General features: G+C 34.1%; 3 protein-coding genes across 6 annotated transcripts; 2 read left to right on the plus strand and 1 right to left on the minus strand.

The window, feature by feature from the left end:
• Positions 1 to 2,744: 2,744 nt before the first annotated feature.
• LOC104777664 (uncharacterized) lies at positions 2,745 to 3,869 on the minus strand. The gene is made up of 2 exons (XM_010501954.3): positions 3,570 to 3,869; positions 2,745 to 3,181 (listed from the first exon to the last, which is right to left on the minus strand). The coding sequence occupies exons 1-2, from the start codon at positions 3,673 to 3,675 to the stop codon at positions 2,901 to 2,903; spliced, it is 387 nt and encodes a 128-aa protein (XP_010500256.1). The 5' UTR covers positions 3,676 to 3,869; the 3' UTR covers positions 2,745 to 2,900.
• A 1,822-nt stretch (positions 3,870 to 5,691) lies between these two features.
• LOC109124732 (3beta-hydroxysteroid-dehydrogenase/decarboxylase) lies at positions 5,692 to 9,519 on the plus strand. 4 transcript variants are annotated; one of them, XM_010501956.3, is made up of 10 exons: positions 5,692 to 6,188; positions 6,351 to 6,617; positions 6,691 to 6,780; positions 6,868 to 7,001; positions 7,120 to 7,290; positions 7,628 to 7,753; positions 8,248 to 8,327; positions 8,532 to 8,730; positions 8,833 to 8,899; positions 9,312 to 9,519. In XM_010501956.3, the coding sequence occupies exons 2-10, from the start codon at positions 6,374 to 6,376 to the stop codon at positions 9,347 to 9,349; spliced, it is 1,149 nt and encodes a 382-aa protein (XP_010500258.1). In that variant the 5' UTR covers positions 5,692 to 6,188; positions 6,351 to 6,373; the 3' UTR covers positions 9,350 to 9,519. The 4 variants fall into 4 exon arrangements, 2 of the variants coding, with proteins under 2 accessions (XP_010500258.1, XP_010500257.1); XR_015594400.1 differs by having other exon boundaries at positions 5,849 to 6,188; positions 8,837 to 8,899; positions 9,141 to 9,519; XR_015594399.1 differs by having other exon boundaries at positions 5,849 to 6,188; positions 8,837 to 8,899.
• A 2,863-nt stretch (positions 9,520 to 12,382) lies between these two features.
• On the plus strand, positions 12,383 to 13,127 carry LOC147947664 (defensin-like protein 290). The gene is made up of 2 exons (XM_087496073.1): positions 12,383 to 12,546; positions 12,643 to 13,127. Exons 1-2 carry the CDS (start codon positions 12,495 to 12,497, stop codon positions 12,873 to 12,875), a joined length of 285 nt encoding a protein of 94 aa, XP_087352199.1. The 5' UTR covers positions 12,383 to 12,494; the 3' UTR covers positions 12,876 to 13,127.
• The last annotated feature ends 9,884 nt before the right edge of the window (positions 13,128 to 23,011 follow it).

Below are 23,011 nucleotides of genomic sequence, written 5' to 3' on the forward strand. Positions count from 1 at the left end.
TGATTGTGTTAACCATCTTCAAGGATTTGGCCGCTTTCCTGTTCTCATGCTCAAGTTTTCCCAACTCTTGGTTTGAAAGCGACATAGTAGGAGCAGTCTTGTTGCTTCTTTGTGTGAGGTCTTGGAGGCATGCACCTGAAACACCAAAGAGAAGAAAAACAAAAACGTGTACGTAGAAAGAAAAAAAATTTAGACGAAATACAAAGCTCAAATCTAATGGTAGATCAAAGAGTCCCCGGCAACGGCGCCAAAATTTGATAAGCTCAAATTTAACCCTGAGCTACTCTCCCAAACAAGAGATCAATGTAGTACTTAGGGGTCGAATCCACAGAGACTCAAGATCAAACACAATGGATTATAGAGTTTTTGTAATTACGCTAAACGAATTAAATTGTATTAAAAACGAAAGAAGACAATGCAAAATATTAAATCAAAGTGTTGTGAAATCAGGAAATCAAAAAGTTAAGCCTAGGGTTCATGCAATAAAAATCAGATCTAGAACTCTAAACAGTTTTGTAAAATAATTATGTTCTCACTGCAATTATTATCTAGATTTAAAACCAGGAAATTCAAATCTCTTTGTAAAATTCTAAGTTAAAAATCAACTTTAAGAACAGGTTTAGAAATGTTTACAAAATCACTAATCCAAATCTCTTTGTAAAAAGTGATTTTTCTCATCAATGGTTTTAATCAGGAAAAAAATTATATTCTCATATTAATTAATTTCCCTATGATAATAATTGTAGGTGATCAATCAAGAACTATTGTGAAGAACAACCAAAGATGAAGATCATAAAAGATTAAGAACCCTAAAAATTTCAGATCTAATAAATCATAAAAACCCTGTGAAAAACCCTAAACCTAACAAACAAATTACTCAAACATGTTTAATGAAGAACAAATCATTCTGAATAACATGCAATAGATATTAAAAGTAAAAAGAGGGAGTTTAGAAATCTTCTCTCTACAAAGAATTCAGATCATTCTCTCCCAAAAGCTCTCAATATCTCTCTCTCAAAAACTGCTAGAAAATAACTTAAGGATTTTCTAAAACCCAAAAACACTATATATATGTCCTAAAACACGTCAGGGACTTGTGTTGCAATTTAGAAAAACTTTAGGTAAAATTGTAAAACTTCCTATTTCTTCTTTCTCTCGTCGGATAAACACGGGTGTCGACCGATGCTCCTTCGATGTTGGTCGATGCCATAACTCTGATCCGACTCCAAGTTCTTTTCCTTCTGTAAAATGCTCCAAAATCATCCAAATTCCCCTTTGCTCTATCCGTGCCAAATTCCTAAATAACCTGTAAAAACTCAAAAACGACTTAAAAACAAATGAAAAAAAATTAAAAAAACGCACTTATATCATGATATGGTTAAATCATAATATATCACTCCTCACTTTCGGCCAATGGAAGAACCTTAAGTCAACATTCTCAAAAATCTTATTATTTATGGCTGTCCATATATACCATTTTATTAAAGAAACTCTGAACTAATTGTTTTTAAAGGTTTTCACCAGAATAAATAATCCATATTTGCATACAATGATTCCAATTGAAACATCCCTATTGTTGTTGGGATTTATGATAACGCCCATGTCTTTAGAGCCGACAGACACAAAAATTACGTGATTAATTGTTTCTTCTGACCCCACACCTTTCACATATTGTTTCACAATTTATATTCCTTTTCTGTAAATTTATTATGATCGACAAACATCCATGATGACCTGCCACATAAAATGTGCAGCTTTGGCAGACAATTAACAATATTGATATGTGAAAGGTTAAAAATAAATAAGAAAATCTCACTGAGTTTCCGGATTTCAGTTTGAGGACCAAGAGCGTCATCCCTACGAAGAGTAAACACGAGGAGAACAAGAAATATCATGCAAGAGCTTGTGGAAGACGTCATCTTAATAATATCTATGTATGTGTTACTTTTCAAACTCTATGTAATCACTGTAATTCACGTTTATATATGCATTTACACAGAATAGAGAGAGGTAGAGAGATAAGAGAACTTCGAGAAGATTGGAAACATATACTGTGACTTAATTTATCACATGTGGGGTTTTGGGTTTTAGTGGTCTCCGCACACCATTATTGACATGTACAATCCTTTTTCCATGGAAAGGTTTTTTTTTTTTTTTTAATGACAAAATAAAGGAGTTCAGTTGACACTTGACTTGATCAGAAGTATTCGTACGTACTCCATATCGTATATTTTCTCTTTGGGTACTCTCGATCTCTATCTTTAAAACCAATGGATGATGACTTTCTTTCTCCCTACTTTAAGAAATTGCATGCATGCAACTCTTTCTCCTTTTGAAGATTTGGAATAAACCAAAATCACAAATATTTTTCCGGCAAATTGCATAATCAGAATGCAACAATTATGGAATTAAAAATTGGTGCAATGTGGCAGAATCCAAATATAGTGCCGAAAAATTAAACCCCCTTTTTTTTATTTGGGGTTACCTAATTTGGTAACAGCTAGCTAAGAAAAACTACATGAAACTGATTTTTGTTAACTGGTGCCTGAAAATAGCCTTTACTGAATTCTTCTTTTTTTTTGGTTTTTGCATCACATGTCTCAATTCTTTTGATGAAGAGGAACAACTGAATTATAGATTCTTCAAAGGTACGTTTCTTAAGCTCTTTGGAATATTATATACAAAGCTAGTTCTAATTAAGCTTGTGCTTTGATTTGGTCTCCAAGATCTGAAGATCAAACCTATATGCTCGACTCACCCTTGTTACTTACAAATCAAAATTGGACATGCATGTACATGGATACAATGTGTTATAACTTATAACAATATATATATATATATATATATATGTTCAACAAATTTATATATATGTATTGATTTTGCATCCGATAAATCTATCTCTATGAATATTCTATAAGGCAACACAACTCGGTGACGGTGCACCTCCAGGGTGAGCCATTGGACGATCTGCACTTTCTGGTCTTGGTGCAACTATAACAGGAGCCGTTCTTTACGTCGCACTTTATACATGGGGAAGACGATTCATTAGTAATTAGATAAGTAGTGACGGTCGTGGTATAACTTTTGCTGTGGCATTTATTCGATACACTCCCTCCAGCTTGCCTTTTAGAGCTTTTGTAGTCATTGTCTTCCAAATTCCTCCCCACCTTGATTATCTCTTCTGCATCACGTACACATAATTCACACTTCAGTTTATACAGTCACGCAGGTTATTTTAAGATATATAACTAATTAATATAGCTAAATCCAAATTTTCAAAAATAACGTAAATATTTATTATATTCTCTAATGATAATTTTCTTTACTAATCTTGTAAAAAAAATGACTAACAAATGAATATGAAATGTTTTCTATTTAATAAGAGATTAAAATATATATATATATATATATATATGATGGTCACAAAATAATAAACATAAAATAAGAAAACTATATGAAAACATGTAACTGGATCAAATAATTTTTAATTATCGACTTATACTTTACTAGAAATTCGATTTGAATATATTAATATGTAAAATGTTTTTAAGGGGGAAAAAAAATCTTACTCAGTTTGCGGATTTTACGTTGAGCAGCAAGAGCTTCATCCATATGAAGCGAAAACACGAGGAGAAGAAGAAATAGCATGGAAGAGATCAATTTCGAAGATGCCATCTTACTAATTCACTCTGTAATTACTTATATATATTACTTATCACAAATTTAACTGTAATTTAATTTGCTTGCGTCTGAATCCGACCTTATCAACTCTCTGGTATCTTTACTTAATCAATGTGAATCGCATTTATGCATTTATATATATAGAAGAGTGAAGTGGAGATAAGAGAGAGCTGAAACGTATGGTAGAGACATGAGCCACACAAATAAAAAGGAGAGAGAGCTGAAACTATATGGACGACTTATAGTGGTCTCCGCACACCATGTATCCGTACACTCGGTCAAGTGCATAACAAAATAAAGGATTGACTCATTGACAGTTGACTTGAGAAAAGAATAGTCGTCGGACGTTCCAAATGACATAGGATACGTTAATCATTATAAGATAGAGACAAAAGACCAATAGACGAAGACCCGATCGAACTCACAGCCATCTATAAAAAGGAGTGAACCTAATGAACGTTGAAAATTCTGTAGAAAAATCCCAACATTTTTGGCGTCTGCTCAAGCATGTCACTTGTCTTTTGGTCCCATGTTTTCGTTAACTATGTCACGTGTGGGGTGACAGTGGCGGATCCAGGAGGAAAATTAACATGGGCACATATGAATACTTACCTTAACAAAAAAATTTTAGCAATATTAATACAAGCCAAAACATAAAAAGTGATAAAAAAAATTGTAGATAGAAGGCATTGAACCCTCCTCTTTTGACATAGTATGTGGCACTTTTAACCAAATGTGCTAAGATATGTTATACACAATAGATAAAACTGAAGAATTATTAAAAATGAGTATGGGGCACTTGCCCCACCTCCATTACACCTACATCCGCCCCTGGGGTGACTATGCACTATTTATCATCCGTCGTCTTCATACTCCTCGAAAGAGATTCATTCTTTGTCGTCTGTGGAATAGATTTATTACTTATTAGCCTTTGCGAAACATGAGCTTCTATTATTATTTTTTTCAGCTGTGATTTTATAAAATATAAACATAACATAACAAACCCGATGACCACAACATAAAAAGTGCTAAAACATACACAACAACAACGACACAAACAGAAACACTAACATAGACATTCACCATCTTCAATACGAGCATGAAGCCAAGCAGGCTCCCCTAACGGCAAATAAGATTGAAAACGCCCAGTCATCTTACACTCTTAGCTATGTCACGAGCTATATAGTTAGCTTGAGGCAGCGATACCTTAAATTTACACCATTTAAATTAAAACTTGGAAGAAGATTTGTTTATATAACAAAGGTATGTCCGATAATGGGGCCACTTGTCGGGATTGTTTAGAGCTTCAATAGCAGCAGGACAGTCTGACCATACCTGTATATTTGTTAGACGGAGATCACTTAAACTTTGAAGCATCCACAAAATACAACGCAATATTGCAGTGATCTTGTTAAAGGCCGGTAAAAAAGCATCACGCGCGTCACGTGCATGAAAAACTGCTGCACCATTATCATCTTTTGCAAAGTTGCAATCCACGCTCCACCACACATTAAAGATGGATTAATCCACGAAGAACTCCCATTGCATTTGATGATACCATTCACAGGTACTTGATTCTGTTTTGACCAGTTTGTTGCTTCTTCCATGGAAAGTGACACCAATATTTTAAAATCTCCTGTTTTACCAGCAATCAAAGTAGCATTTCGAATTTTCCAAATACCCCATAAAATTCAAGGAATGGAAAATTCTGTGAGCTTCACGTAATCTATCATTTTCCATCAAAGTAAAAATGTAATTCATATTTTCACTTAGAGAAATCGAAAAACCTTGACAAGGAGGGGTATCTTAATTAGCCAGCGCACATACCCGCTGAGAAGCACATGACACACATATTCAACTCCCACTCCACAAACCTAACATATAGGATTCAGACGACCATGAGAATATTGAGATTCTGAGACAGCTAGTGCTGTAGTGAAAGCGCTCTCCACATGAATAATTTGATCTTTGGACAGTTTAAGCAAGTTTATATAGGCTGTAAGCTGGCTTGAGTATTGGGATAACAAGGTTCTGATACGAGCCTGAACCTTTGCCGCTGATATGGTAACCAGAGCCTGGATTGAAACTAAAGATTAAACCTTCCCTTTTAACCCAAGTCTCTTTCTAGAGAATTAGGTTAATTGTTGGTGGCTAATTTTTATTAATCATAAAGAATCTTTTATAGACCTTTCTTGCAAGCTCCTAAACCGTCATTAACAAAATGAAAAACTCCACAACCATAGTTCTAATGTAAATCAGAAATTACTCTAATCCTTAAACCAAAACACAAAACCAAAACAATGAAACCAAATCAAATAATAAATTTATGTATTTGAAAAAAAAAAGAAAAAAGAAAAAAAACCACCTCGATTTCATCAGCAATCTACTGTACCAAGTTGGTTTCTCCGAACGTTCTCTCCTCTCAGTCTTCCGTCCAGCACCGCCGCTCTCGCCGTTGACTTCCACCTGTAAACTCGACGCCGTTGAATCCGCCTCGTCGTAAAAATGTAACTCCTCCGATTTTGAGCTCGGCTCTTCTCTTGGCTCTGAGTTCCCATCTAACTATTGTTTATCTGTTTTCGATTTGTATATAATAGTTTCGGTTTTTGGCTGATCAATTTTTGAATACATTATAAGCAATTTTCTTCTACTCTTTTGGATTTGAGTAGTTTCGGCGGAGAAGAAGACAACAATGGTGATGGAAGTTACGGAGACTGAGCGATGGTGCGTCGTTACCGGTGGTAGAGGATTCGCAGCAAGGCATCTTGTGGAAATGCTCATACGTTACGAGATGTTCCACGTCCGCATCGCCGATTTAGCTCCGGCGATACATCTCGAGCCTCACGAGGAGACTGGACTTCTCGGTGAAGCGATTAGATCCGGTCGAGTTCAGTACGTCTCTGCTGATCTCCGGAACAAATCTCAAGTTGTCAAAGGTTATTTTTGCTTTGAATTCGATTCAGTTTAGTGATTCTTCGAATTTGGGTATCTGATGATGAAGTTGAACAGGTTTTGAGGGAGCAGAAGTGGTGTTTCATATGGCAGCTCCAGATTCATCGATTAACAATCACCAGCTTCATTACTCAGTTAATGTTCAAGGTTTGAAGATACTTCAAATCTGTAAATCTTTCTCTGTTTAGAAATGGAAAGATCTGTTAGTGTTAATACCAACTTCTTTGTGGGTAGGGACTACAAATGTTGTTGATGCTTGTATTGAGGTTGGAGTAAAGAGGCTCATCTACACTAGCTCTCCAAGTGTCGTGTTTGACGGAGTCCATGGTACTTTGAATGCCGATGAATCAATGCCTTACCCACCCAAGGTCTTCCTTGTTTTGTTCAGAACTTGATATTTTTTACAGGATTATGATGCATCATTTGCTTGTGTTGCTCTTTTTTGAGATTCTGTTTACTGAGTGAGAAACTCTATTTTGTTTTCAGCATAATGACTCATATTCAGCTACTAAAGCTGAAGGGGAAGCTTTGATCTTGAAAGCAAATGGAAGAAATGGACTACTCACTTGTTGCATTCGTCCTAGCAGCATATTTGGTCCTGGTGATAAATTAATGGTTCCATCGCTTGTTACTGCTGCCAGAGCTGGGAAATCCAAGGTTGGATATATTTTCTTTGTTTATCTCTTGGTCTAATGCTATATTTGTGATCTATTACTGTGCTCTTGTCTCTCCTTTTTAAGTGATGGTTTCATCAGTCTTGCTACTTCCATCACAGTGTGTGTAATTCATGACCATGCTACATATTGAAACATCTGATAGTTTGCAGATATGCGTTTATCTATTTAGCAAAATGGCGTGCTTCTTAAGAAAAATAAGGATCTTAATAAAATGAATAATTAGCTAAAGATGCATTGTCTCATGTCTTTTGCTTTGTCTAGCACATTCAATAATTTAGTTTACCTTTATGATTCGTTTTGGATTCTTTATTGTCTAGTTCATAATAGGTGATGGGAGTAACTTCTATGATTTCACTTATGTTGAAAATGTTGTGCACGCCCATGTCTGTGCTGAGCGAGCACTAGCGTCAGGAGGAGAAGTATGTGCAAAAGCTGCAGGCCAGGTATTTGATTTCAATTGATACCATGTTCTAGTTGTCTATAATTTCATAGTGGTACTGTACTACTGCTGTTCTTGTTTTATTGTATATTTATTACCTCTCTAAGTTTTAGTCTTGTCTGTTATAACGTTAACTGTAGTAAATGAAAGCATTGGGGAAACTGGCACAACCTTATATCTGCTCCTTAGGGAATTAAGAGACTCAGAAAGTTGGATCACATTTCATGAAAACATATACTGTATACGAGTTTGGCTGCAGTCTGGTTGTATTTGGAAATTTAAATTGTCCTCGTTGCTTTTCTTGGACTTAGTTTGGGTTATTAGGTGACATACTACATGTAGGTTGTGAATGTGTGCTAAGTTCGTAACTAAACTGCCCATTATCTAGAATTATGGCATTTTTCATATAGAAGTTAATCTCCTCGTAGGCTAGTTGAGGAATGTTTATGATGTATGGAAATAATCGCTGTAGTGATGCTACATGAAATGGCTGTGCAGGCATACTTCATTACCAACATGGAGCCAATTAAATTTTGGGAGTTTATGTCACAGCTTCTTGAAGGACTTGGTTATGAGAGGTATATTTTCTATAACAAAAGTTACAAGAAGGTTCTTCCACTTTTTGAGGGTTTCTATCTGTAGTCGTAATTAGATATCTCGTTTCCTTCCTTATCATTTTTCCTACCCAACGTAAGTAAAAAATAAAATCTCCGAGTACACTTGATTTGCTTTTGTTCATGATGAGTTAATTAGAAATTGGTAAATTGCTGTATGTTTTTCAGGCCAAGTATAAAGATACCTGCAATTATAATGATGCCAATAGCACATCTTGTGGAACTGGTATATAAATTACTGAGACCATATGGGATGAAAGTACCAGTGCTAACACCTTCTAGAGTAAGGCTACTCTCTTGCAACAGAACTTTTGATTCTTCAAAAGCAAAGGATCGTTTAGGCTATGCTCCTGTTGTCCCACTTCAGGTTTATACAATCTTTTCCTTCATTTGAGACAGAGATCGATATATCTTCTGCTTCTCTATTGCTTACCCTTGCACTTTCATTGTTTTTTTTTTGCAATGCTAGGAAGGTATAAAGAGGACAATAGATTCGTTCTCACACTTGGCAGCTCAAAATCAACCCAAAACAGAAGGTACATATAGCTACATGTCTCTGAATTTTTTGGGAATTTCTTTGTAATTAATTAACTAACTAAAACCTGAACCCTGAACTGACACTGAAACCGTACCTAAAAGATTAGAACTAAGATTCACGAAAATCTAAACCAAAATCTTGATACTAAAAATTAAACTACCCTCCTCATAATAGAAATTCACTAGTAATCTTGGCTCACATACTGAGAAAGTCTTATTGGTGGCATATGAACCTTGTAGTTACTGATACAATTCAATGGAAAAAGCAGACTCTCATTGCCATAGTCATTCTGATTACTCTCTATCATAACTTTGTTGCAACCGAGGGATCTTCTTCTGTCATAATAATTGTTCTTTCCAAGGTTTTGTTGGTATCATCAATGTTTTTGTTCATCCATGGCATGTTACCAGAAAAAATGAAGTTGCTCGGGAGCAAGAAGAAAGCCTAAAGAAGATTCAAAAGTTTGAGCTTTGTGTAAGGTAACGGCTTTATGTTTCCTCTCTACATTGATAGACATGACTCTCCTGTGTAAATGGATGTTGCTTGGTCTGAGTTGAACTCTGTAACAATCAAGTTCGATTACTCTGATACCAAAATTTAAGAATCGGTTTGGATCAATACTTGTGTTTGTCAGCTGAATTTTTAATCAACGTAATACTTTTGTATAGTTTTACACGACAACAAAGATTACGATTATAAAATCTGGTCATCATCAAGCCAGTGAATATTTTTCCAGTTTTTTCTTCTGTTGATTGTAATCAAGTGATTGATCGTTTGTAGGGCCATTGTTGTTGCTGTGATCTCTCGTTTCTTTAACATATTTTCGTTTCAGTAGTGAAAAAATTCAGCATCTTCTGATTTTGGCCATCATAAATAAATGCTATGCGTCAAATTTTTATTTTTTTCCCGTCTTATTTTATTTGATTTTGAAACCCTTCTGCTACTTGCTCTGAGAAATACAGTAAAACCTATATAATTTGATACTCCATTGATAAATTAAAAAAAGTTATAAAATAACAAAATATTTCTGTCCCAATGTACAAATTAACACAATTTGATATGATATATATATATATATATATATGATATTATATGATAATGGACCAGCAGCTTGAACCTAGGTCTGTGTCGACCGCCGCTAGGTTGGTGTCGACCGAATCAGACACGACCATAGTGTCAACTGACACCTAACTGGTGGCGATTGACACCACCTTCGTAGACACGATCTGCATGAAGCCAAACGTCGAACCTCCGCTCCGAATCGCTTTCAATCCGTTCCAAATTCTCCCTAACGCTTCAGGAACCTATGGAAACATGAAACCAACCAACCCACACAAACAAAACACCACAAACAACAAAGAACAACCAAAACAAAAGAGATTTCATGCTTAGATCGGCCATGGTCGAGCACTCACCTCTTTGCAGGAAGATTTGGTTGAGAAATGATGGAAACAACACCTTAAGAAGCTTTTCCTTCGTTTCCAGCAACAACTATCCCTTCTCCAGCCACTGATCTCACCAAAACAGCCAAGAACAATCCCAAAATCCTCTCAACTCACAAACTCTTTTTTCTCTCTTTTCTTCTGCAAACGGAGACAAAACACTTCAAAACCCTCGACTTGGATCGCTTCTCCCCTTATATATTCGGTTTAGATAACCCAATTAAACCAAACCAACCAAAAATCGCGAATTAAAACAATCTGGTCGAACCGGAAAAGGTGGTGTCGATCGACACCATCCCCAAATGTCACTATTTGGTTCGCGGATGTTACACTAATGTATGGTTTTCTTTTTCTCTAAATTTTTTTTATTAGAGCTTAATCAAAATTTTATTGTATAAGACCATTTTTATGCTTTAAAGCTGTAGTGTTTTAGTATATTCTATAACTACTTTTCATTTTGATAGTCCTATATTTCATTAAAAATATGACACTTTAGATCAATACTCATAAATTTGAATTTATGTATACCGTTTTACAATGAATTCATTGATGAGGACATCAAAACCAAATCAACTGAATTTGAAGAAGACACCATCAATATCCCCACTATGAATCAAGCACCAAGAACTAGATCAAGTAAGAGGACACTATGAGAAGAGTTCAACATTTTTGTAGAGAATCTCATTGCTGTCATAAAGCTTGAAGAACTCCAAGAAGACAAGAACGACAAGGAAATGCTAGAAATCACTCAAGATAAACTCAAGACTCCAACAACTGTGTTCCTACCAGTTTTCCAAGGAATCCAGGAAGCTTCTTTGTTTACTAGTTTAAGTGCAGGAGAATCTGCCGATTTAGGAGATCTGCCTAGCCACAACAAAGCTTCAGACTGGCTTATACTCCCAAACCCGCCAGGATGACAGTTGGTAAAACCAGCCAATTTGACAAACTGCTCACAACCTGGCCAGTTTCACTTTTCTTGTTTTGCAGGATTATGACTATTATAGTTTTTCTGTGTCCTTTCTTTTAAGAGTTGTTGTTTTGCAAGTTTAGTCATTTTATTATGTAATATTTTTTGACCCTATAAGGTCCCCAATTGTTGGACTAGTATATAAATTCCCTCTTAGCTATGTAACCCTTAAGACGATGAATGAAATAAAATTGATTTTTTTTCTTAGGTTTTCTTCTGAGATAGAAACCACCCTCTTCTTCTTGTGTATGGTTCCTTGAAGCTTGAGAGTTATGTGGCTTATCATAGATATTTTTACAGATTTTTGTGACATCTCCCTGTCCACCCATCGATCCATATCTCTCTCTATTGAATCTGTTGATAGTGCCCTTTGGCTAGTGACAGTTTCACCATCTATCCACTTTACTTCATCAACCATTTACTAGAGTTTTTAAAAAGTGCAGAGTGCCTTAGGCCAGCTATAGATTATCCATCTTACTCTAAAATAGTAAAACAACTTAGAGCATTTCCATTGGAAAAATAGAATATATTAAAATAAAATAAAAGAATAAAAAAAATTAAAAGATTTAAAGAGATGATTGTCTTCCAACAGATAATATAAAACCTTTCATACACCATAACATTGGTCATATTTTCCACAATTACCAATAAAAATCTTCAGTTGAAATTTAGTAAAAATTATTAATTGAAATTAATATTAAATTAACTATTAATTAAAAGTTTTGACATCCTTTAGGGAATGGCCAATGATGATGAGCTTAGGAACTTAAATTCCTCCTAGAGTTTTCCTTAGCAAATATCATCAATTAGGATTTTTTTCCTAAGATCCATATGATATGATAAATATTTTGCTATTAGGAGTTTATGGATCTTAGGAAAAAATCCTAAATGCTTTTACTTTTATAATAAATAATTAAATATATGCATGCCTTTGAATGACAAGTGTGAAAAAAATATAAGTAAATGAGTATTTAAAGGAATGTAAAATAAAAGTTATTAATAATAATATAATATGTATTATTTTTCTTAATCTTGATGCTAATCTTAAAAAATCAACTATTTTAATGGGGAGTACTATGCATTAACTAATTATACTGCCATCTTCATGCTCCAAAATATCAAAAACGTCTTTATAAACTCTCAACCATAAACTCCTACACATCAAAAACGTTCACTCAAAAGACATGGCGGCATCGAAAACAACAATCTTCATCATTTTTGTTTTCTGTCTCTCATGTTAGCTATATATATTTTTATATTTCTGATATTTTGTTTAGTCGATCTATTAAACCGAATAAAATATTAAATATGGTATGTGTTTGCAATTAATAGGTACATTGTTGGTGAATAGATTTGGAGTACGAGCCGATGATGATATACCATGCAAGACAACAGAAGAGTGTGTGTTTCGATGTGTAGAAAAACATGCAAAGTGCCTTAACGGAAAATGCCATTGTGCACGTAAGCTTTGCAAGACGGATAATGATTGTCCTGATACTCATCCCTGCCCTAAAGAATTTTATTATGGTTGCCTTTTTGGGGAATGTACTTGTATGGCTATTTAAGAAAGCGTTGCAACACCTGGACCCTGTTCGTTTGGTGAACTAGACAAAATATCTGGATACAGTATCAAGATGCAGTATCTGGACGCAACATCTAGATGATATTCGTTTGTGCTATTGGTTCATGTGTCCATAAATTTTATCTCGATTCAATTATGTTTGTTTTGTAATTTGATATCTGTATCTCGATACAATATATGTAAAATACCAAAAAGCCCTTTATTTTATGTTGAATATGTTTTAGTGGTTTAAATTAACTTATGTTTTTTTTCCTTATTTTCATATATATTAAATAAATATTTAAAAATGAGTTTTTGTGTTTTTGGTAGAAAAAACAAATTTTGCAGTTTTGGCGAGAAAATAAAATTTTGCATTTTTTTGTGGAAAAACGTAATTTTGCGGTTTGGCGGAAAAAGAGATTTTGTGGTTTTGGCGAAAACGAGATTTTGCGGTTTTGGCGGGAAAACGTAATTTTGCGGTTTTGGCGGGAAAACAAGATTTTGCGAGTTTGGTGGGAAAATGAGATTTTGCAGTTTTACGGAAAAACGAGATTTAGCGGTTTTGGCGGGAAAACGAGATTTTGCAGTTTTTACGGGAAAACGAGATTTTGCGGTTTTGGCGGGAAAACAAGATTTTGTAGATTTGGCGGGAAACAAGATTTTGCGGTTTTGGCGGGAAAACGAGATTTTGCAAGTTTGGCGGGAAACGTAACTTTGCGGTTTTGACGGAAAAACGTAATTTTGCGGTTTTGGCGGGAAAGCAAAATTTTGCAGTTTTGGCGGGAAAACGAGTTTTCGTGTTTTTGTGTTTTTTTGTAGGAAAACGAGTTTTGCGGTTTGATGAGAAAAGCGAAATTTTGCGGTTTTGGTGGGAAAACAAGATTTTGCGGTTTTAGATAAAAATGAGATTTTGCAAGTTGGTGGGTGAAGAATTGGAATTTTAGAGTTGTATGTAAATTAGAATTGAGAAAAAATATTTTGCAGTTATTTAATTAAAATAGGGGTATTTTTGACTTTTACAATTTATGGATGAGTTTACCTCATCCAAACTCTCTAAAAAATCTCATCCAGAAATTCAATTTTTTTTGGATGAGTTTTTAAAATGTATTCAGATATTGTATCCAGATGAGTTCCTAATTGTTACTAAACGAACAACAATAAGCATTTGCATCCAGATATTGCATCTGGTTCACCAAACGAACGTGACCCTAATTAATCCTAACGGTCTTTAGACTATTTAGGTGTTTAATTTACAACATAAAAAAAAGTTATACCTTTTTTGTTTTGTTGATATATTCAGAAATAAATAAAAGTTCCTTATAATATTAAATTATTAAGTAGTTTTAATTTATTAAACATTTAACTTCATTCTATTAGATTTGTTGTTTATATATTCATAAAAAGATATTGTATCAGGAAAAAAATATAAATTTGTTAATGCAATTATATAAAATCTTAACATTGTCACCAGAGCATGTCATGTGGCAAATTATGAATCTAATTCTATTAAAATTTCTGTTGTTAAAATACTTTTAAAAATTGAAGTCCTTTCTATTTTATCAAAAAATATTTATATTTGTTATTGTTATTATATAAAGTATTAATAATAAATTACGTAATCACAAATATATATATGCGGAAATTTATTTTCTAATGGAAAATATGAACTACTATTTTATAACAAATTTTAGGGGATAAATGCTAAATTAAAATTTTTAAAAATTTGGTAATATTTCTCAATTTTTATTTTTTGGTGATTGAGAATTTATGAAGAAACCAAAAATTGATATTGAAATCTGGGTACTAATTAAGATTAGACCGTCCTACTTATGTTAATAGAACGCTAGTAATCTTGGCTAATGATATGTAGTGTTTTTGGAGTCTTTTGTCATTCATTTAGTATTCGTTTTTGAGTCATTTGTCACATTTTTGTCCGTCTTTTGTGTCTTTTCCGTCCTTTGTGTATTTTTCATTTTTTCTTGGATTCAAGCTTATTTGGAGTAAAGAAGTAGGATGTGACTTTTGGACATCTCAAAGTTGAACTGAATCATGAAGTCTGGAGAAGTCTAGTGAAGTTTGTTGACAAGTCTGCTGAAATCTGGTGAAAGATATAGACAAGTATGCTGAAATATAAAAAAGTCTGGTGAAGTCTAGAGAAGTCTGGTGAAGTTTATGGAAAAGTCTGCTAATGTCTCGAGAAGTCTAGTGAAATATGTTGTCATTCCGCCTGCAATCCAGACACTTATTTCATTTTTCTAAATTTTTCTATTCTCATTTTCATTTTTCTTTAATTTTAATAGATATAAATATCCCAAAAACTTAATTAGCAAGACATGTTATATTATATTTTCTGAGTTTTCTTTATTGCACTTGAGACTTTTTGTGACACACATTCTGAAGATTATAGATTCACTCATCCTTCTTGAAAATTTGGAGAAGAATTATAAACTCTTTGCATTTTATTTCCTCAATTAAATTATGTTTTCTTCATCTCTTTGTGTTGTTAAATTTAGTTTGTGTGAGTATCCTAATTGGGGTTTAGGGTTATCAGTAGGGGATCAAATGATTTAATGGTTTAATTGTTACTTGAGAATTCTATTTTCTTTGTGAATCTTTGGGGTTTGTGTAGACAATCTCAAACAAGATAGATAATGCTCTTAAAGAGATTATTGAAAGAGAAATCTAAAACTGAAAATACAATAGCTCATTCGAGCTTTATTCAAATGTAAACAAAGAGAGGGAGAAGGTTTAGGTTGTCTTCAAGAACAAAATGAATTTTTTATTTGATATTTTATTAAAGGGAAGAAGGAGAGTTGTTTTGAGCCTACTCTCAAAGTTACATTTCTTAGAGTCATTACACACATATATATAGAATCTATCTCACTTGGAAACCCTAGTTACATGGGCTTTAAGACTAGTAATGGATCATACTATTGGGCTTTGTGGTTTCCTTTAATACTCCCCCACAAACTTGGCGTGGTGTGAAACCAGCATGACAAGTGTGAAACCGCAAATGCATTGGCTCAACAACACATAAAAGTCTTCCTTCTCGATTCTCAGATTAGAACTTACCTTTTATGCCTCGAATTCTAATTTCGTTCTCATCCTACTTTATTTGGATGTTTCGAGAATTAAGAATGTAAAAAATAATGAGTCGACGTCCTAATAATTTATAAACCGGTTTAGTATAAATTAGAACTAATATTATATGCTTTAAAAACTATTAATAAAGAAAATATCATATTCCCACCATTATCTTATTATATAAAGTTTGATGTCAAAATTACTAATTAATAAGATCGCGACATGTGTCAATTGTATCATTCAGATGTTGACACATGTCAATTTTAAATTTATTAAAATTATAAAAAATAAAAATGTAAAAATTCAAAACCTACCATAAAAAGGTTTTATATAAAAGTAAAATAGACAAAAGAAAACCTAATTTTATTTAAAATATTTAAACAGTTTTAAAATTTAGAAAAAATCATTATAAGGAAATTATATATATATATATATATCATAAAATTCGAACTTATAATATTGTTTAATTATTTTAATTTTAAGTTGCTAATTTTACAAGAAAAATATTACTTTTTTATATAAGAAAAAATAATGATTGTGAAAATTATACAATTAATTACTGTTTCTAAAAAAATGTAATTACTCACCTTTACACAAAGAAAAATATTGTTGAAAAAAAACATTAAAAAAGTAGATTGTCTCATATTTTTTTCACCAATCAAATAATTTATTCAAAAAGACTGCTATTGTAATATATAAGATAGGAGTATGTAAGATTAACATATGCGTTTTTGTAATTAAAAGTTTATCTCTTTACTTTTATATATTGTTTTTACTTACGAAAATAACTAAATAACTTTGATTTTATGTTAATAACTTTGAACTCATCTACATCTATTTTCTTTACCTAAAAGTGTATCTATTTACTGTTTTTTTTTCAATCAAACAATTAAAAGAAAATTTATCGGTTAGCTGCCCAAACTGGAGGGAAAGGATTTACAAAAGAAACTTTAGAGATAAGAGAACACGAAGCACGGGCAAGACAATCCGCCTTCGTATTTGACGCACATGGGATCCAAGAGATGGAGAAGAGCGGGAAGACTCCAGCGAGTTAAGCTCGTCGAGCAACTTGGAGAAGGACGACCAATATTCAGAAGAATGCACCATAGTGAGTAACTCAGCACAATCAGTCTCAAAACGTTGACAAGCGATCCCTTCAAAACGTATCCGCTCAATGGCCCACAACAACGTTTTTAACTCCGAATGCAGGGAGAAGAGCTCTGTTTTAGACACTTGGTCCCCAACAACAAGGTCCGCTCCTCACCGACGCAACACCACCAGCCCAATCATGAATGCACATTGGTTGCTTTCCAAGAACCATCAATCTGACAACGAGGTGAAGAAACCTGGACATCTGAATACGAAGATAGAGCTGACATGACTGCCGTAAAAGAGAGCGCCTATTGCCAGGCTAAATTATCGCCCAAAGTCTGAGTAATTATATCATTTGCCTCTATCTCTTAACCTTGATTTTTTTTATGGCCTTCCAGATTGCCCATAAAATCCATGGTAATTGAAAAAGTTGATCAGGATCACCCTGTTGAGAGGTGTCCCTCCAGAAAACAAAATCCAAATTTTAGTACACCGACTCATATGGTAAACCCTTCTGACAAGACCGGAGTCAGAGATAAATCTCAAACTTCACACGAACGAGGACATTCAAGCCCTCCCACCTCTTAGTTGTCCTTCGTCTTCGGTCTGGTCTTTGGTTTTCTAGGGGGTGGTTTCCGGTGAAGGTATCGGCGCGTGAAGCGAAGTCTCGTCGCGGTGTGGTCGCTAGAGCTTCTACGATGAAGTTGCTTGAGGACGATGATGAATCTGTGGATGGATCTGGCAGATCTGGGTTAGCGACTTCGTGTTCCGGTGGTCTCTCCGGTGGGTTTGTTTGTTTGTGCCGAGGCGTGGCTTTGTTGTAGGGTTTGGTTCGTTGAAAGGTAAGGTTGGGCGGCGCTTAATGGAGGTCTTGAAAGTGCAAGGAGAAGACAGTGGTGGGTAAGTCTTCTTCTCCGGAGACAGTGGTGTGGTTGTGTCTCCTTCCTGATGCGGCTGTGGCTTCATTTTTGGTGGGTCTAGAAGCTTGTGGTCAAGCCGTGTTTGCTCGCGGTGGAGCTTCTTTCATGGCTCACTCACCCAATCGAAGCTGCGATTTGCGGCGGAAGTCGGTGGGAGACAGGATGGTGTGTTGCTTTGTTACGGTGGTTAGCCAAGGATGTTATCTCTCTTGGGCTTTCGTGGGTATTGGTTTGTGGAGGGTGAAATGAGCCACCATCCTCTGTTAGCTGCCACAGATTTGCTTCCATGTGACCGGATCTGAAGAGTCTTGCCTAAGGTCGCGGTGGTCGCTGTAGGAAGAAGAGGGGTGTTAGTTCTGAGTGAGCAGGTTGCTAGGTTGGGACCTGTCTTCGCGGAGCCTTTGATCGTTGGCTCGAGCATGCCGGAAGATCGGTAGCGGGTCAGGAGGGTCATCGGAGAAGAAGCCGCAATGGAATTTGGTTGCTTCCGTCAAGGTTTTTATCTGGTGTTCCCGACGCAAAGCCGTCGTTCTTGCACCCACTAGCATTAGTGTTTGAGCCTCTGTCATCGGTTATCAGCAAGTTCCGATCTCCTTTTCCGGCAACATCATTGACTTTCCGATGTACCTCTTTTTGTAACATAAATTAGTTTAGACTAACTTTTTGTGAATTTAATCTCAAAGTGAACAACTTTTACCTAGCTATTATCGTAGCTTTTTTTTATAGATAGAAAAAGCAAGCATAATCCAAGTTTTTTTAGGATCAAACGAGATTTGAGAACTTACTTTTTTATCATCTCATTGGATGCTCCTTTCGTCGGAGTAAGCATTTTGGAAGCATTTTGGAAGAACCTTGGGCGATGACGATCTTATAATCACTCTTTTTCTTCCTTAATTTTGTTTTTGTAGCTTAGTACACATCATCTAACGTCTGGTCGCTATTATGGGTGAACATGAGGACGAATTTCACATAATTCTTGAAGAAAACGGTTTTTAGGACAAATTTTTAGTTATTGTATTATTATAATAGATTTACCCAGTTTGACACTAATTTGGCCAAAAATAAATGATTTGAACCCCAGTCGATCCTCATAACTAGATTGACACAAATTATGTGTTAAAAGTCCAAAATACCAAAACTTTAAAAATACCATTTTAATGTTAATTTAATTTTTTATTAAATTTCAGTTAATTGGTTATTTTTATTAAAACCCCGAAATAAAACACTGGACATCACAAGTCATTAAGGGTTTTTAAAAATAAAACACTAGACATTGGTTTCTTCTCTGAGCGTAGGACACAATAAAAGCTTAAAAATACCCCATTTATTTTTTATTTGGAAGTTTAATACCTCATGTTAATTTATTATAACAAAAATATTTCATTTAATTATTGTTGGATAAAAAATATTTGATCTTTGTATATTGGTAGATTCATATCTCTGACTTAACATCCGTTAGCGGGTGTGACGGAATCATTTTGACGGTGTTAAAAGTTTTGATTAAAGTCTTATCTGATATATATTGTACATTTAGTTATAGTACTAGTTATGTTAGCGTGGTCTGATGGTAATGATTGGGTTTAACCTCATACCATATGCGGGTTCGATCCACATTAAAAGTAGAATTTTTTTTTTTGGGTTTAATCTTCGTGTCCCGCCGGTGATGATGAATCAGAAGAAAATGTATGAGCAACAACATCTTCGTTCATCGAATCTTTTTGTCCACCTCAGTCCGCTGTGCACTAGACTGTCTTTTAAACTACGCTAGAAGCTACCTCGCCGGTCTTCTCCCTCCCTGTGTCCGCCGCATCGAATACCGATCTCCTCCCTCCTCCGATCCGTCGCGTCGTATACCTGTACTTCGATCTGATCCTCGTCGACGACATCGCTAAACTCGCCGCCACAGATCTCGGCCACAACTCAGTCCTCGCTGCGCCGAAGTACTACAACGAAGATGTTGTTGCTCATCACCGGCGAGACACGAGAGAGAGGTTAAACCGAAAAAAAAGTCTGTTTTTGATGTGTATCGAACCCGCACATGGTGTGAGGATATTCCCAACCATTACCACCAGACCACGCAAACATAACTCGTACCATAACTGTCTATATAATATATATCTACTAAAACTTTAATTAAAACTTTAAACACCATCAAATGATTTCGTCACACCCGTTAACGGATGTTAAGTCAGAGGTATGAATCTACCAATAATACAAAGATCAAGTATTTTTTATCCAACAATAATTAAATAAAATATTTTTGTTCCAATAAATTAACATGAGGTATTAAACTTCCAAATAAAAAATAAATGGGGTATTTTTAAGCTTTTTTCCGATCACAAAATTGGTTCGTTGTGGGTCTTGTTTTGAGTCTGGCGTAGGAGATTAACATATCGACATTGGGTGAGTCTCTGTGGGTCTGGTTTTGCGAAATACTTCGTATTCTCCGTTGGTGACTCTAATTTCCGGTGGCGTATTCGGCTCTCCAGTGGCATCTCCGGGCGGTGCTATTCTTCTTCCATCCACACACAACTTCTTTCTTCCATTACTGTCAAATTTAGACTTTTGGTGAGTTTATTTTTAATTCCTAGGCTAAAAATTGTCCAATACCGATTGTCAATTTCGTGAGAGTATATTTATCAATTTGTCAACTACATTGGTTTCTTTTTGGGGAACACTTAGGACAAGATTTTGTTTGATATGAATTTTTATTGTTGTAGCCACAGATTTATCCCATTTTAATTCTTTAACTGAGATTTTTCTGGATTAATTGTAGTATCTTATAAATTTTATCTGCGATGGTGGTATGTATGTTAGCTGATTTGTTTTGTCGATCTTATTCACACATGTTTTGTTTCCGATGGGTTTTATTTAAATTTGTTTGTAGCTGATCCTATCATCTTTGTTGACTCATGATTTAATTTTCAAAATGTGTAGGAATGACGTCCTCGAGTGTCAGTCTCCAAATATCTTCCACGCCTCTATGAAGAAGGAAGATATCCTTTGCAAAACAGGAGCATGAACCAAAATTGTTTTTTTTTGTCAAAAATTGGGATAATGAAAGAAGGTTTAGGTTTGGATTAGTGGGATAAATTGAAGAAATCATCTCTTGGAGGATTAAGTTAGCTGAACTAGGTACACATGGTTATTTAATCAAACCGTAACCGTATAAAATGGTTAAAAACCGTAATCGTTAACCGTAAATATGTGGTTAAATTATATTAACCATAACCGTTAATTAACTGTAACCGTATCAAAACCATTGGTTAACCGCATAGTTAAACCGCAATTTGTTAACCGTAACTGTTTTAAAAATGTAATAAAATATACTAATAATTCTTTATTTAATATGAATTATATGATATATAGAAATATGAGTACACTAAAAAAATATATTAATTATAAATAAATAATATCAATTATATTATATCATCAAATAATATTAACCGTATCATATTATCAAAGAACCGTAACCGTATATAACCGTAACCGCTTCAACCGGAACCGTATTTAACCGTAACCGTTTAACCGTTTATTAAACGGTGATGGTTAAGGTTAAAAAATTTTTTTAACCGTAACCGGTGGTTGATAAACCGTAACTGTAACCGTGGTCATGCCTAATATGCCACATGATAGTAGAGTTAATCTTTAATAATATTGATTAAATAAGTATATAAAGATATATATATATATATCTATTTTTAAAGCTTCAACATTGACCGGATCTATTTTTATACCCTTAACTATTTTTTTTAATAAATAAAATTCTGAACTAAAAGTCATTACTAAATTGAGAATTTTTGAGAAATAACTTTTTTGGTGTATCCCTTTTCAAAAATACTTCTTTCATCTATCCATTGTCAAAAATATATTTTTTATATGGTTCACAAGGCACTTCTAGTTAATAACTAGCTACTACCTCTAGACTCAATTCAAATATTTACGAAGTTTTCAAACATTTTAAAAAGTTTTTACAACGTTTTGAAAAGGTTTAAAAGGTTTTTAAACAGTTTTTAAAAGATTTTTAAAAGGTATTTATATTGTATTTATAAAACATATAAAACAAATTACACACATATAAAGGTAATTAGTGTATCTATTTATAAGCTTACACACAAAGTTTTTAAAAATTACAAATTTTTAATAACTTTTTTGGTAAAGTTTGAAAATGGGTTTTAAGTAAAGTTTGAAAATGGGGTATTTTTGAAAAATTCTCCCAACTAAATTTAACCCTCCATCTATGAAAACATTTATACTGTTAACAGTTCCATGTATTATATTATGTATGCAATCGAAGATTATTTCGATTATAGAAAAAAATGACGATGCTTTAGTTTTTTAACAAGGTTAATTGAGTGAACGAAAAACTGAAGTAGGCTTGGTATGCGACAAGGTTAATCGAGGGTGAGGGGCAAATTACTCATCGAGTCGCCATAATTAAGTGAGGGATTGCGAGAGCATGTATGTAGATGTCGAAGTTTCTTTTTTTTTCCGTCTTGTAAATATGGTTCACAATGAACATATTTTCTTTTAGGACTAAAAACAAACTTTTTTTTAAGAGTATAAACGTTTGGTGGAATTTGCAAACAGAGGATTAAATTTGCTAACAGGTTTTAATTTAAGAGTTCATTTATTAAAATAATAGTTGAGGAATTAAAAATGGATCTGTTGATATTAATTTCCCATATTTGTACTGTATATATTATTAAGGTGGTCCACCATATTTGGTAAAATTCGACCGGAGATTAATCCGGTTAAGATGTTAAAAACAATGTTAAATAAATACCCAACAAAGAAAGTTTTTTTTTTTTTTTTTTTTTTTTTTTTTTTTTTTTTTTTTTTTTTTTTTTACAACATTTTTCTTCTAACGATTCGTACAAATTTCTATTAAAAAACTCTCTCAACAAAAAGACGATGGCTTGGGCGACGGTGAATCTAGAGATCTGAATGAGATCGTTTGATTCTGATTCTGGTTGGTATTGGTTTATTAAGGTTTTAGATTTTTTGGGATCTTCCCTTGGTTCACGCTGTGATGCGAAGGAAA

The sequence above is a fragment of the Camelina sativa genome, chromosome 3 (assembly GCF_030686135.1).
Source record: "Camelina sativa cultivar CO46 ecotype springtype chromosome 3, ASM3068613v1".
NCBI classification, from domain to species: Eukaryota; Viridiplantae; Streptophyta; class Magnoliopsida; order Brassicales; family Brassicaceae; genus Camelina; species Camelina sativa.

Bases quoted from the DNA above. Each gene is read 5' to 3' on its own strand.
- LOC104777664 (XM_010501954.3), bottom strand. From the start codon at position 3,675: ATGGCATCTTCGAAATTGATCTCTTCCATGCTATTTCTTCTTCTCCTC. The intron at 3,182-3,569 runs GTAAGATTTTTT...TACGTGATGCAG, and splicing joins ACGTAAAATCCGCAAACTGA to AAGAGATAATCAAGGTGGGG.
- LOC109124732 (XM_010501955.3), top strand. From the start codon at position 6,374: ATGGTGATGGAAGTTACGGAGACTGAGCGATGGTGCGTCGTTACCGGT. The intron at 6,781-6,867 runs GTTTGAAGATAC...CTTTGTGGGTAG, and splicing joins TTACTCAGTTAATGTTCAAG to GGACTACAAATGTTGTTGAT. The intron at 7,002-7,119 runs GTCTTCCTTGTT...TTTTGTTTTCAG, and splicing joins CAATGCCTTACCCACCCAAG to CATAATGACTCATATTCAGC.
- LOC147947664 (XM_087496073.1), top strand. From the start codon at position 12,495: ATGGCGGCATCGAAAACAACAATCTTCATCATTTTTGTTTTCTGTCTC. The intron at 12,547-12,642 runs GTTAGCTATATA...TGCAATTAATAG, and splicing joins TTTTGTTTTCTGTCTCTCAT to GTACATTGTTGGTGAATAGA.